The sequence below is a fragment of the Scophthalmus maximus genome, chromosome 9 (assembly GCF_022379125.1).
Source record: "Scophthalmus maximus strain ysfricsl-2021 chromosome 9, ASM2237912v1, whole genome shotgun sequence".
In the NCBI taxonomy this organism is placed as follows: domain Eukaryota; kingdom Metazoa; phylum Chordata; class Actinopteri; order Pleuronectiformes; family Scophthalmidae; genus Scophthalmus; species Scophthalmus maximus.
The window spans coordinates 75,192-91,096 of record NC_061523.1 but is presented as its reverse complement, the minus strand read 5'-3'; the positions used below and the strand labels follow the sequence as shown (position 1 = coordinate 91,096).

The 15,905-nt window shown below is 43.3% G+C and overlaps 1 protein-coding gene across 1 annotated transcript; it reads left to right on the top strand.

Annotated features, from left to right (window-relative positions):
- Positions 1-4,037: 4,037 nt before the first annotated feature.
- Positions 4,038-13,003, top strand: hspa9 (heat shock protein 9). The gene is made up of 16 exons (XM_035649027.2): positions 4,038-4,332; positions 5,185-5,243; positions 5,358-5,445; positions 6,190-6,371; positions 6,921-7,045; positions 7,123-7,196; positions 7,289-7,395; positions 7,488-7,650; positions 7,759-7,851; positions 7,983-8,192; positions 8,826-9,053; positions 9,150-9,372; positions 9,684-9,778; positions 9,870-9,962; positions 10,968-11,108; positions 11,817-13,003. The coding sequence occupies exons 1-16, from the start codon at positions 4,252-4,254 to the stop codon at positions 11,910-11,912; spliced, it is 2,058 nt and encodes a 685-aa protein (XP_035504920.1). The 5' UTR covers positions 4,038-4,251; the 3' UTR covers positions 11,913-13,003.
- Positions 13,004-15,905: the final 2,902 nt, after the last annotated feature.

The window sequence follows — 15,905 nt, the reverse complement described above, 5'->3', positions numbered from 1 at the left end:
CAGTAGTCTTTAGAATTTTGCAATGCCACTGTTCATTTGTGTTTGCATATCCGAGTCTGATGTGTATGAGTGACAACGTTTTCCTGTTTGAGGACAAATGTTGTCAATGTTGTGGAACCTGAAATATGGATGAAGTGTTTTTGTTCAATTCGTGCATTATGGATGTGAGATGAACTGTTGTGCTGAGCTGCACGCCTGTAAAGATATAGCTATTGAGAGGTAACGCAACGTGGAGCTATTAATGTGTTTACTCAGGCAAAAAGTAACTCGCACATCGGTCAATTTAAGGTAAGGTCAGGTTTAGGTTAAAGTTCAGGTGAGGCAAGTAGTATGGGTGGCGTTGTGTCACACACACACACACACACACACACACACACACACACACGAACAAGCGCCTTTCATACAGAGAACACGATGAGTTTAATTAAACATGGCAACAACAGTCAAGATGACGGTGGTGTCACACTGCTCCCTCATACACTTTTCCACCATGGACAGTTTAATCGCTGCGGCTCTGCAGGGATTATTATCTGCTCCTTTATTTGTGGAGCTTTACACATCTTTCTTTATTTATGTCCCTTGCTCTGTGTGCCTGAACCTGTTAACTGTATCTGGTCCTGCCATGGCTCCTTATCCAGTTGGTTAGTGGTTAATCTCCTGGAGGATGGAACACCACATCTAAATTTGAAGAATACAAGCTGTTTAAAATGACACAGCTTTAAGTGAAACTTGAAGAACAGAGGGAAACCTTGTTGTCTGATGGGCTTCCTGTTGTGTATGATGTTCCAGACAAATCCTCATCATCTGTAAAGTATTAGAGTAATAAAGTAAATGGGGGTGTAATCCAGTGCAGTGTAGCAGCCAGCACAAGTCTGCCCTCATTTTAAAAGTGGAGGGTTTTTACATCAACGGTGTTATAGAAAAAATACTTCATTTGTGTCACTTCATAATTTTACGTCTTTGTCTTGGAAGAATAGCAAGGCCAATACTCGTTCTCCCTTCTTCTCTCTGTAATCCTTGTAATGCTTCCAACTTCTTCATATCTTTTTCTGTCTTAAATGGGACATTTTCTCTTCAGTCTTCTGTCTGGGACCAGAAAGAAGACAGCTCATATTATCTCATTGCTATATAAAATGCTATATTGCTCCATAAAACTCTACTGCCCCCTGCAGACACACTACCAGACTGCACTGCACTGAGGCGTACGTGAATGTACTGTGTATCCTGCTTTCTGCTTCATGACACAGGCAGGGAGGCTCCTGAGCACATCCTCTTGTGCTCAGGAGCCTCTTCTCTGCCTCCCTCTGGCTTTAAACACTTTGCCGGTTCACTTGTTTCAATCCTGGAATGCTTCACTGTTTTTGAAAAGGCAATGTTTGAACAAATGTTCCAACATGAACCCAAAACAAAAACATAAACTCTACATCAATAACATGTATTTGAATGGAGAGATAGTGTAGAAAAAGACAGTGGTGCTTTTAACATCAGTAATTCTGCATTAATTGAGGTTGGAAAAAAACCGAATTTGACCCCAGAAGAAAAGCTAACCACAACCTCGGCCTATGAAATGCCTGACACTTTCTTTCCCTACTTCTTTTATTATCCCGTGGAGGGATAATAAAAGAAGTGCACATTTCTTTGTGCACATTTTTTGTTTTGCACAAAGTGCTAAAGTGGGTTTTTAATTTTACTACAAAATTACAGCATATTTTACAGCTTAGGCTTGAACAAAATAGTCTTTCTTCTCTCCCACGCTTGGCAAATCAAATCGGATGTTAAAAACAGTTTCCTTCCTGAAGCATGACTGTAGTTTTTCACTGACATCAAGACAGAATTTAACATGATTAAAGGACATTGCAGTGAGGATATACATCCCTTCTGTCCTTGTGGGCCGGACAGTAAAACAAACAAATGAACAAAGACAGACAGCCAAATGACATACAAGTAATTGTTCGTACAGTTTTATTCGGAGATCACTAATCTCTAATCTCGAGTCTGCAGGTTAATTAAATTTGTCTTGCTGCCTTCACATTGCCGCTGCTTAGATGACCCGAAGGAGAAGCTTGGTGGAAAACTGGAAAGTAAATGAGAAAGTAAATAAAGAGGAGAGAATCAATACTAATGTGGCTAAATACAGCAACAAATTCTAACTGAAATATTAATTTAGGTTTGCGTTGTTTTGTTTTTTAATGCCTAAATTCATTAGGTTTGGTCTTCCATAAATTACTTGTCCTGTGGCCTCGTTGGAATCCCTTCACCAGGATGATTCATCACACAAACACACACACACACACACACACACACACACACACACACACACACACAGAAACAATAGTTCTTCATCTTATGCAGGTTGGAGACACTAGATATACATATATATATATATATATATATATATATATATATATATATATATATATATATATATATATATATATAAAATAAAGAGATCCAAAACAGACAGAAATCAAAACATTTTAATACTGTGAATATATTTTAATAAAACGTGTAATTCAATCAAGATCAAACAAAAGAATATCAGATACCTGAGCCCTATGTGTACATTTTGCAGTGGGTCTATCATTACTCATTTCCGCCACCTAGTGGGCGATATTCCACACACGTCATGACGTCACGAGACTTGTCCATGAACTGTATTTCCGACAGTCAGACCTCAGTGTTGGTGCTGCTGTGATGTCCTGAAGTTGATGATGCACTGACTTTGTTCCCTGGTGGTAATTCTTATTGTCTCCAACATGAGATGTTGAAATCAATCTGATATGGGACCACACTAGACTACTGGTCTCACATCTGAATATTCTTTAAAGGGATAGTTCAGTGATTTTGAAGTGGGGTTGTATGAGTTACTTATGCATAGTTAATGTTACCTTATGGAGATGGTGATCAGCTATGTCATTTGACTGAGTTTTGAGGGGAAAATGAAGTAGAGTACGTCTCAGTCCCACTGTTACAGAGGGGACTACCGCAAAACGTCTTTTTCGACACATTTTACATTGTACCTAAAAAAAAATATCCGTTCAATTGTACGCTTAAGGACATATTTTTTCATAGGGCGAAGTAAATACATGGCAGAAGCACGCTTGAAAAGAAAATATGTCCTCCAGCATACAATTGAAAGGATATTATTTTTTTAAGTAAGAATTTTAAAAAAAAACTTACGCTACTTCCATTTCCACTCCAGACTCTGTTAACATCGCTGATCACCATCTCCATAAGGTAACATATTAACTATGCATAACTATCCTGAACTATCCCTTTAACTGTTACACATGTGGCTATTGACACACACTGCGGACACACACGGTGCATCATTCTCATTACATGTTATGTGTTACTGTGTAGAGCTGCAACAATCAATCGATTAGTAATCGATTAGTAACTGATTACTAAATTAATCGCCAACTATTTGGATAATCGATTAATCAGTTTGGTTAGTTTTTATGGGGGGAAAAGTCCAAATTCTCTGATTTCAGTCTTGAATGTGAATATTTTCTGGTGTCTTTGGTCCTCTATGACAGTAAACTAAATATATTTGATGTTTAAAAAAGCATGTAATGATCTAATGATCTAATGTAAAAACCTTAGATCATCTTAGGGATTGGGAAACACGATCGACATTTTTCACCTTTTATGACATTTAATGGACCAACCAACAGATCGATTAATCGAGAAAATAATCGACAGATTAATCGATTATGAAAATAGTGGTTGTGTGTCACCGGTCTCTGTGGTACAGCGAGTACGTTCATTGAACATCCCTGATGTAACACCACTCGTTACATCATGACCTTCACATGCCCACTTTGTGCGGCTGCCTTGTTCCGTGCCTAATCAAAACAATATTTAAAAAAGGAGAGAAAGGTCACGTTTTTACGTCACCCGTGGAAAGTGCCTTAACGGCATCACGTCAAAAAAGGAGCATGTGTGGTAAATCATTTCTCAGTTACATAATATATTTCTTTAAACTGTTTAAATCATTCAGGCAGTACGCGAGAAGCCCGACCCGGGGTCCTTCGGCGTTGCATGGTGCAACATGTGTTGGATGATTCCAGAAGAAGCTCCGCAGCTCCGCAGCAGGTCGAACCCAGAGACGAGCAGTCGTGACGGACCTGAGCCCTGTGGCTGTACTTCTCTGAGCCTCTCCCCGCTGCTCTCCTCCCTCGGCGCCTTCACGACTCTTCCCGGACGTTTCGATAGAAATTCACTCGCCGCGTTAGCCGAATTGTCAAAATGCTGAGCGTCGCTAGCAGCGTCTCAAGGACTCTCCCGACGCGGAGCTGCACACGCAGCGTGTCCTCTCTGATCAAGAAGGTCGGTGTCACACGAACACACACTCACGGTAACAGTCCGACACGCGCCTGGTGTCGGACATGATCACAAGAAGATGTTGTCGAGAAGCCGCCGGTGTGTCTGACGTCCGGCTAGCTTAGCATGCTAACCGAGTTAGCATAGAGGCCGGCTTAATTAATCGTGACTGCCTTCACGGCTGCTGTTGGATAGACGTGACGAGCGCGCACATTGTCTTGTTATAACGTCACGAGTGGACATCTCGTGTGTGTGTGTGTGCGCGCGTGTGTGCGTGCGTGTGTGTGTGTATGCGTGCGTGTGTGTATGCGTGCGTGCGTGTGTGTGTGTGTGTATGAGGCCGTCGGTGCGTTGCTCCGTTAGGGGGATTTGGTTGCGTTGCCGGTCGCTTCAACGTGTGCTAGCTCGCGTCAGACGCCCGTCAAACGTCCGGACTTACAAAAGACACACTGCACCGCGCGGGGATGTCTCGTGTGTTAAGGTCTTCATGACGTGTGAATGTGGCGTGATCCCGTGGGGTCACCTGCTGCTCCGCGTCCGTGATCTGATGGGTCCGTGATGCGAGGAGTCCGTGATCTGTGACCTTCAGTGAGGGTCCTCCTCCCCCCGACATGCTGCAACAGCTTCATTCATACACCCGCAACCTGTCGGTCATTTTGTGTTACATACATTATGTTTGTGACTCAGTTACTTGGTTTTTCCTATTTTGACCCTTCTGCTCTGAAGTGGGATATATACATTCATCCACTGTAGTGTTATGTCTGAGGTGATCTGTGTGACATTGAACAGGCAGAAATGATAACATGTAATGAGGTTTATCACTAAAAGCCGCGTAACGGTCTTGTGACGTGTCCGCAGGCCTGCTGGAGCAGCTTCCAGCCGGACGCCCTCAGAGCCCTGTCCAGGAGAGACTATGCGTAAGTATCGGCACCAACGCGCCTCCAGGGACTTTGCGTCCTGCTGGACATGAAGTAGTTGCTGGTATTATTTGTATGCAAGTATAATAACACTAATTGTTTGTGTGTTTGCAGGTCAGAAGCCATCAAGGGTGCGGTCATTGGCATCGACCTGGGAACTACCAACTCATGTGTGGCAGTCATGGAGGGGAAACAGGCCAAGGTGAGGAGGGGCACACGCTCCCTTTAGCTCAGCTGCTCACACTTCTGTATGTCTAGAATCAAACAGATTAATGTAGACCATTAAATAAACACGTGAAATCATAACTCCTCTCTAAGATGTGACAGAAATATACTTGTCATGTCCTTGTTACATTGGTAATCAAGTGTACTGTATACATGAGTAAAAGCCAGATATACCCTCACAAACACGTTGTTCTATATATTGGTGCTTATATAAGTGCTTTTCATTTAAAAAATGAGTTTTTGGTGTATTTTGTCGAGACGGAGGAAAAACCAACTTGCAATCAAACAGGATTTCAATAAGTTCTCGACTTTCTCATCTCTGACCAAATGAAAGTCTTCTGACAGGAATGTGATGGTTGCTATTAATTTGAATTGGAAGGGAAGAAACTGACTTGTTTCTGCTGAAAGCACATAGTTAGCATGTTTCATCAGGATCAGAAATACTCTATGGATCCACAGGGGAAACCTTGTTTTCTGACCACAGAAGAGCGGTCTGTTCTACACCAGTGCTTTATTATCCCAGGTGACGATACGTACAGCCACCTTCACAATATGGATCAGTTGAGACTAATAAATTACCTTTTAAAAGAGGGCCTCATTTTACAAACATTACTGCCACTTCTTACAGACGTTTTCTGCATCAAAATGGGGAAAGGAAAGATATTTCTTCTGAATGGTCTGAAGTGTGCCATTGTGTGACAGAATTAGTTTTGTGTCTCAGGTGTTGGAGAACGCAGAGGGAGCCAGGACGACTCCGTCCGTCATCGCCTTCACTGCAGATGGGGAGCGTCTGGCGGGCATGCCTGCGAAGCGCCAGGCCGTCACCAACCCTCAGAACACTCTGTACGCCACCAAGAGGCTGATCGGCCGTCGCTACGACGACCCCGAGGTCCAGAAAGACCTGTGAGTTCATCTTTGGTGTGATAAGTGCTTTATACCTTAACATTGTTACTGTGTCATGGTGGATAAAGTCAAGCAAGTTGAAATAATAAACTATTGTTGATGAATTTTCGTCTATCCTTCCTGAGAAACTCTTTAGACGAGTCTTCTCAGGCACCAAGCAAGGTCATCTCATCTATGGCAAGCCAAAACAATCATTGAGCAGCGGAAGTCTCTCTCGCAGTGTCATAGTCGCGGGAAGATGACAACATTACTCAAAGCTAAATACACTACAGAGACCGGGGATGGGCAGACTATCTTGGGATACCGAACCTGTTGATCTGTGTAGCGAACCGGAAGTATCCTCAATGTTGAGCTCTTATAATAATTACTTCTGCTTCCACGGTTTCTGTCTCCCTGAATCAGCATCCACTCCATCAATTATTCCATTTCAACTATAACACCATCAGTGTGTGAGATTATACAGTAGATCTTTGAACAAACGGATTGATGGACCAGACTCGTCAGACTAAGATACACTTGTGTCATTATTATTATTCTTTTCTATAATAGGAAGAACGTGCCCTACAAGATTGTCCGTGCGTCTAATGGTGATGCCTGGGTAGAGGCTCATGGGAAAATGTACTCCCCCAGCCAGGCCGGAGCCTTTGTTCTCATGAAGATGAAGGAGACTGCAGGTATGACGCACTGCTATATATAACACTGCTCTGTCGTCATAGCATGTCGTGGTTATAACTTGGTGTCTGTGTTACAGAGAACTACCTGGGACACAAAGTCAAGAATGCTGTCGTCACCGTACCAGCCTACTTCAACGATTCTCAGAGACAGGTACACACACACACACGCAGGTTCCTCTGGTGTGGGCAGAATACGAGGCGGTCAATGACTGTCATGATGCAATTGATTGATTTAATTGACAGGCTACCAAAGATGCCGGTCAGATCTCCGGCCTGAACGTGCTGCGTGTCATCAACGAGCCGACAGCCGCTGCTCTGGCCTACGGCCTGGAGAAAACCGAGGACAAGATGTGAGTAGAGCAGAAGCACGGCCACAGTGTTCTCACTGAAACATCTTGACACCTGGTCCTGTGCTATAAACCCCTCTCGTGTCTGTCCCCAGCATCGCTGTGTATGATCTTGGTGGAGGTACGTTTGATATCTCGGTCCTGGAGATCCAGAAAGGAGTGTTTGAGGTGAAGTCCACCAATGGTGACACCTTCCTGGGAGGAGAGGACTTTGACCAGTACCTCCTCAAACACATCGTCAAGGAGTTCAAGAGAGAGGTGCACAGTTGAACTCTCTATTTCTCTCTCTCTCTCTCTCTCCATCTGAAGTTCAGTCTGTGTGTTCGAGTTTCTCACGTGTGCTCTTTTCATGTTTGGTCTGTCCAGTCTGGTGTTGATCTGATGAAAGACAACATGGCCCTTCAGAGAGTCAGAGAGGCAGCTGAGAAGGCCAAGTGTGAGCTGTCGTCTTCACTGCAGGTACATGGTTCAGACTTTGCTGCGACCTGTCCTAACTCTGACTACAATACAGACGTTTAGCCTTTTACATTGAACTACTTATTTTTGTAAGTTCTGAGGAGTGACCACATACCATTTGCTTTCCTTGGCAGACGGACATCAACCTGCCCTACCTGACCATGGACGCCTCTGGACCCAAACATCTCAACATGAAGCTGACTCGCGCGCAGTTCGAGAACATCGTGGCCGACCTGATCCGCCGCACCGTGGCTCCCTGTCAGAAGGCTATGCAGGATGGGGAGGTGTCCAAGGGAGACATTGGAGAGGTGCTGCTGGTCGGAGGCATGACCCGCATGCCAAAGGTACACACACACACACACACACACACACACACACACACACACACACACCTTACCTTTTGAAAAGTTGGGTATTACATCACACAGCTCCAAAGACTGACTACGACTGTGCTCCAGTGTCCAGGTCAGAAAACATTTACCAACACAGAACCTAAGATAGGAGACATTACCTGTTGTTAGTCTTTGTGATTTACATTGAAAAGTTTCTTCACACACACCACCCTCCCATAGCTGCAGAGGACTAAAGACGGGAAACACCGCCACCCCTCCCTATATTGCTAATGCACTGTATCACTTAACATCTCCTGTTTGCACCATTACATGTTGCACATGTCAGTATTTCCCCTACCATTGTATTGGGGGGGGGCCCTGCCTCCCCTGGAAAGTTAAATTAATTTTATTTAATTTCACAGTAAACCTAGGGGAAACATTGCATGTTGTATACATCTTGTAAAATATTAGAAATATTTTTAGACTTTTTTTTTAGTTTTGTGAATATTCATGATTAAATTGCTCCTGGCTTCTCCGTGAGCCAACAATCAAATGTCTTTGTGTGGTTCCAATGACAATGAAGCCTCTTATGTTACAAAATGTAAATGAGACTGGGACAGAGCGATAACACATGTCTTCCTGTAGGTTCAGCAGACGGTTCAGGACCTGTTCGGTCGCGCCCCCAGCAAGTCCGTCAATCCTGATGAAGCCGTTGCCATAGGAGCGGCCATCCAGGGTGGGGTCTTGGCCGGTGATGTCACCGATGTGCTGCTGTTGGACGTGACACCACTGTCACTGGGCATTGAGACTCTGGGTGGAGTCTTCACCAAACTCATCAACAGGAACACCACAATACCCACCAAGAAGAGCCAGGTACCCCCCCCCCCCCCGTCACATTACGATAACAACTCTGCAGATGAACATGTTGCAGCAACAGGACCTCACTGATCCACTGTCTGCTCCCCCAAGGTGTTCTCCACAGCTGCCGATGGACAGACTCAGGTGGAGATCAAGGTGTGTCAGGGTGAGAGAGAGATGGCCGTCGACAACAAGGTGCTGGGTCAGTTCTCTCTGGTGGGGATCCCCCCGGCCCCCCGCGGCGTTCCCCAGATCGAGGTCACTTTTGATATTGATGCCAACGGGATCGTCCACGTCTCTGCCAAGGACAAGGGCACCGGCCGCGAACAGCAGAGTAAGTGTCAGCCGTCAGTTCACGTTGATCGTCCCTCTACGTCACGACAATTAGAAATTAGCTTATTTTTAGGATTCAAATTAGATCTTTCCCTTCATCAAATTCAATTAATTCTCAATGCTAATATTTATTTATGCCTTATATTAATGTTTGGTTGTATAATGTTGTTCCAAGTGAATTAACAGTGAACATTTGAGTTCAGAGCTGCATGCACAAATATTTATTTTTAACCTTTTTAGTCTTAACTTTCCTTGTTCTTCTGTCTCAGTAGCAACATGTTGTGTAACCATGGTGTCATGTCTCCTCCTCAGTTGTGATCCAGTCATCAGGAGGTCTCAGTAAAGACGACATCGAGAACATGGTCAAGAACGCTGAGAAGTACGCAGAGGAGGACAGGAGGAGGAAGGTGAAGGCTCTGAACACATTCTGAATCTAATGTGGTGGAAACTGTTCCCCACGAGCACAGACTGACTGTTTCCTCACTTTGATGTTGGTAGGACCGTGTGGAGGCTGTCAACATGGCCGAGGGAATAGTCCACGACACCGAATCCAAGATGGAGGAGTTCAAGGACCAGCTTCCTGCCGATGAGGTAAAACATAAGGGGGTGAAGGAGAGTTGGCCTTTTCACACCTGGTATTAACATCTTTCATGAGAGATCCAGTGACACATAACTTCTGTTTCTAAAGACCAAATGATATATATCTAACATATATATATTTAGTACTGTCAACATCAACTCGTTAATTGGGAACTATTTAATGCGTTGAAAAAAATTAACGCCATTGACGCACATCAATGGACATCATAGAGAAAAGTATCAATATGTCGCAAGATACTCTTATTTGAAAGAAACAGGAAGTAGTTTGAGCGGACGCTCTGTGTTATGCAGAGGGAGAGAAATAACTTGAAGCATTAATATGTGGTTCCGCATTAAAGTCAGCTCGAGGTTCCGCTCGTCATCTGTTGCAGTGAAAACGCACATGACAAACAGTCCGCACAATGATTTTTTTCAGATACACGGAAAAGTCAGAGAATATGGGTAAAGAGAGTTGTTGTGGTTTCCAGGTTGACACACTCACTGCATGTCACATCACAGCTCACACAGGAGATGGTTCCCCGACGCGTCCAGATATTTATCTGATAGATATCTGGACACGTCGGCGAGGCCTCATTGAGTCACTTTGGCCTTGGTGGTCTTATTGGAAATCTATAGTTCAGTCAAATGCTAATAAACAATAGTATTTGAATTTAAATACTTCCTTTGTGTTGATTCTAGATTAAATCCATAATTTTACATTTAAATATCCATTATTACAAGCTTCAGTCTTAAGAAAAAAAAATTAATCACATTTCACAGCAAATTGTGCAATTAATTAGTTAATTTTTTTAATCAATGGACAGCACTTATATATCTACACCTATATTTATATATATATATATGGTGTGACCGGAGGCGTGCGTGCGTGTATTTATATATATATAGTGTGACCAGAGGCGTGCGTGCGTGTGTGCGACGAGCGAGCTTATACAGAAGGTGTGTCTTTATACCTGACTCAGCTTTATTGATGAGTTCTCTCTGGTTGTCCAATCACAGTGCACCAAGCTGAAGGAGGAGATCTCGAAGGTCCGGGATCTTCTGGCCAACAAGGACTCAGAAACAGGAGAGAACATCAAACAGGCAGCCACCACTCTGCAGCAGGCCTCGCTGAAACTCTTTGAAATGGCCTACAAGAAGGTAGGACTCACACTCACTGTACACTCCTGCACCACACAACTGGAACTTATCTGACACTGACAAGATGAAATGTTGACTACAGGGTTTGGGAAACATGAAAATTAAAATCCAGTAAAAAGGTTTGCTACATACGTTGCTGGTGTTCGTCTCAGGCTTTGAATCACACTGATGTGACCTCAGGGTTACACTTCCTGTGAACTATATGGTCCAAATGATTGGAAGAAAAGAGCTGCTCTATGAAAGGTCCGTCTCTATTTGTCACGTATTCCTGTTGACGGCTCATTTAGTCAGACCTTTATTTTCTTTAAATCATTCGGTTTCTGAAATGGTCGGAAACTTTCTTCAACCAATCCACTAGTTTTTGTCTGACCAACACTTAAATAAATATTAATATAATGTGAAAGGGAAGAGGAAAATGTGGCATTTTCACTTGAAAAATTACTTTATTGATTATTTGAATAACTGACAAATCAACTCATTGTCGCAGTTTTACTTATGTTATTACTTGTAAACACATTTTACATTGAATGTTCCACTGACTGAAAGACTGGGATATATTTAATTATTGTAACGCTGACTATATTTGTACGTATATTTTAGTAATTTAATGGCACCTTTTTTCTGACAAAATGAAATGATGATAATTTGTAAGGGAGTGATGGATATGTAAAATACAGTATTTGTGACTTACCTGTGAACTTCCTGCAGATGGCAGCAGAGCGGGAAGGCAGCAGCAGCGGCGGCGGCAGCAGCAGCTCGAGCTCGGGCTCATCGGAAGGAGAGAAGAAGGAGGGACAGCAGTAGACCATTACACTTGGTTGTCACGTGGTTTCCATGACAACATAGGACTGTTGGTTGGGGGGGGGGGGTAGTAGTAATCTGGAGTGACAGGCTGACTCTTGTTCATTCTCACCATGGTATTGTTGTGCTGTGGTTCCAGCAGTAGAATAATGTCCTCCACATTCTGTCTGTAATTTAATTGTCCCTAAAATACGTATTGTATGTTCTTTTTTCAAATCTGTTAATTTACATTCTGAGTTAGTAAAAGTGATTATATTTGTCTAAGACATGTAGATTTCATCTGTTGATCATCCATCTTGTCAGTTCATATGATAATGTGCATTGTTCAACAGCTACAGCTCTTGTTTTCAAAAGTGCACTCCATAATAACTCATGAGGTGTGTTTCATCCTCAAAACATTTCTTCTTCCATCGTGTCTGCCCCAGGACATGCCAGGCTGGAGAACAGTATGTACAAATATATATATTATATCTGTGTGAGAGAGAATAAGATGTTGATGAGGCTCACATTTCCTGAGTAAGAACGTTGGGAGAGGATTTTCACTTGGATTAAGAACATAACTTCTTCTTTGTCAACATGTCACAGTGAGTGTGTGTGTGTGTGTGTGTGTGTGTGTGTGTGTGTGTGTGTGTGTGTGTGTGTGTGTGTGTGTGTGTGTGTGTGTGTGTGTGTGTGTGTGTGTGTGTGTGTGTGTGTGTGTGTGTGTGTGTGTGTGTGTGTGTGTGTGTGTGTGTGTGTGTGTGTGTGTGTGTGTGTGTGTGTGTGTGTGTGTGTGTGTGTGTGTGTGAGTGTGAGTGAGTGAGTGAGGTTCTCCTCCCGTCCCAGACAGACGATCAGAGAAGGAGACGTGTGGAGGACTTGACAGATGAGCCCAGCTGAGTTGTGTTGTTGCCAGATACTGCTCTGCCATGTGAATGATGCTACATACCTGCCACATAGTGATCCAAAGTGGGGTGTAGGCAGGAGGCAGTGTACTGATTGACTGAGGGGGAATAGTTTTGGTTTGTTTTTTGTTTTTTTTGCAGGGGGGACAACATGATTATATTATTGAGGGAAAATTGAGTCAACTTTTCTAATAAAAATCTGAAATGTGATGCTGTGATTTCCTGTGGACTCGTACGTCAGCGTGTTCATGTCGGCACTGTGCTTACTTTATCGCAGAGGGAGAGAACACCACATGCCTTTCCCAGACATAGGAGTCGTTAGTAAAGAGGGTTTGTGGTACATAAAAGTAATTTCACAAAATTGGTCCAGAAGAAAAAGTTAACGGCCCCAGTGTGTTTTCATCTTCAATCATCTGTAGCTTGATGTGACTGAGGGAGGAGGGGGCTCAGGGGAGACCTCCACCTGGGGAGTGATCAGCACAGCTGACCGATATCACTCCCCTGGTTAAAAAGTCAAGACTTGTGATGGTATAACCTTGGCGATATCTTTGACTAGGACATGTCCTTGGACTGCCACATAAAACAAGTCTCTACAGAACATTAGAAACATCCCATCTCAAAAGGATGCTGAAAAACTAGTCAAGACATTTGTCACTTTTAGACAGGACTACTGTGATTCATTACTGTTAGGATGTTCCCCAGTAAGGCCCAATCCCATTTCTCCGTTACAAGGGGAAGGGGTTGAAAATCTACCCCTACTACATGGGACACCCCTTCGAACGTGATTTGTCATCACGTAGGCAGGACCTGGATATATCATTGTAAAGAGACTGTTGCAGCTACTATGGTGACATACACAGGATATTCATATAACAAACATGCTAATTACAGTATATTGGGCATGACAGTACAGGTGAATCACACAAAAAAATAACCCCGTGGTCTTATAACGACGAAACTGCACATCGTGTTAGGTGATAATGTTAATATAATGCATAACCCTGCTTTGCGACTAGCGTTTTTTTCCCTGTTGCTTTTATGAAGAAAAAAGCGCAGTAAAACGTTGAAATGACGAAACAAAGGTTGTCACACAAAATTGCAAGTTCCTTGGGTCGCCTTGGATATTTTTTCAGCCGACTTGCTGTGATTGGGGAGGCATATCTCAGAGCCTTCCGTTTGGAGGGTGGGTCTGGAAAATCTCCGTTTGGAGGAACATCTAGCCCTCCGCCTCAATGACAGAGGGAATTGACACCATAGTGGTAGGGCTAAGGGGTAGGATGTGATCGTGCCTAAATCTGTGAAAAGCCTCCAGTTAATCCAAAATGCCGCAGCACGAGTTCTGACACAAACTAGAAAAAGAGATCATATTTCTCCAGTGTTAGAATCTCTGCATTGGCTTCCTGTAAAATTCAGAATAGAATTCAAAATACTGCTCCTAACCAACAAAGCCCTTAATAATCAAGCTCTATCATATCTTACAGAGCTCATAGTTTCATATTATCCCAATAGATCACTTCACTCTGTAAATGCAGGATTACTTGTGGTTCCCAGAGTCTGTAAAAGTAGAATGGGAGGCAGAGCCTTCAGCCACCAGGCTCCTCTCCTCTGGAACCAGCTCCCAGTTTGTGTCAGGGATGCAGATACCCTGTCTACATTTAAAGTTAAACTTAAAACCTTCCTCTTTGATACAGCTTATAGTTAGAGCTGCTCAGGTGTTTAATAAACCATTTCTTTATTATATTGTTATAGGCCTAGACTGCTGGGGGAACTTATATCATGAGCATCTTTCTCCCTCTCCCGTTCTCTCCTTCTCCCTCTCTCTCTCTCTCTTTATCTCTCTCTCCATCTCTCTCTCCTTCTCCCACTTTTTTCGATCTCTCTCTCTCTCTCTCTCTCTCTCTCTCTCTCTGCCCCCATGTATTTACATTACATGTCACTAACTCTGTTTTCTCTCTCTCCTAGTAGATCTGACCCCAGAGCTGCAGGATCCAAACCCATCACTATTATTATTAGTATTACTATTATTATTATTATTATTAATAACATCATTGTATTTATAAGTGTCAGTTTTCACTAATTATAAGTATCAGTCTGGTAGAAATTAAAGCAACTGTTATACGACCACTCTATCCCCCGATATGTTTACAGTACATGTCACTAACCCTATTTGTGTTTCTGAGGGAGGATGAGGGCCTTGCTCCTGCTTCAGTGGACAAGAATGGGAGGGTGAGGGCCCTGCGACTGCCTCAGTGGATGAGGACGGGAGGTTGAGGGTTGATGCGTGTGCCTTGGTCAAAACTAAAAGACAAATGGCAGGACGTAGGGACGCGAGCGCTGATTGTGTTAGAATCTTGGTAGATTCTTGATAGTGGACTGAAACGCGATTGGCTGTCACTTCCAAGAATCACCTCGACTCTCGGGTGGCAGGGAGCGCCAACGACGCCCTTTTGGCAGTAAAAAGGACTAAAACGGAGGTGTTAAAGTAAAAGAAACACAAAAGACTACTTGACCATCACACAGAGGTTTGCGACAATGACTGAAAAATTGAGATACGTGTGTATTTTAGAGCATTGCTGTCCAAAGGGTCCACATTTTATGTACCATGCCCTTCAGACAGCACCGGTTTTGCCCTTAAAATTGATAATAATCCAGAGTCATCAGGAGATGACATACCCACTCTTGTGAAGACATTTTTGACCTATTCTTGGTAGTACTAAAAACCATGGTAAGACTTTTGAAACAATTCTTGGTAGTACTAGAAATAGGTAATAGACTCAGATGTCAGAATGACTTCCCTGTTGACGGTGAGCATTGTAACACAATGACATCAGTTCGCTTGACAGCCAGTCAGTTCGTTCCTGAGGCAGGGCGGGGCTAACAGCCCAGTTGGCCTCTGCGACATACGACAGCCCCAATACACAAAATTTAGACCTGAAGGATACAACTTCTTGATTCTACCAGGTTCTTGGATATCCCCATATATCCAACCCTTTAAACAAAATGCCGGGTGGTATTTTTCTGTTGCTTATTGATGAAATGTTCTGAGTTGAGAGTCTACTCTAAGCTGCTCATAACATCACACCACATAACACAGTACATGTACCAAGAGAGA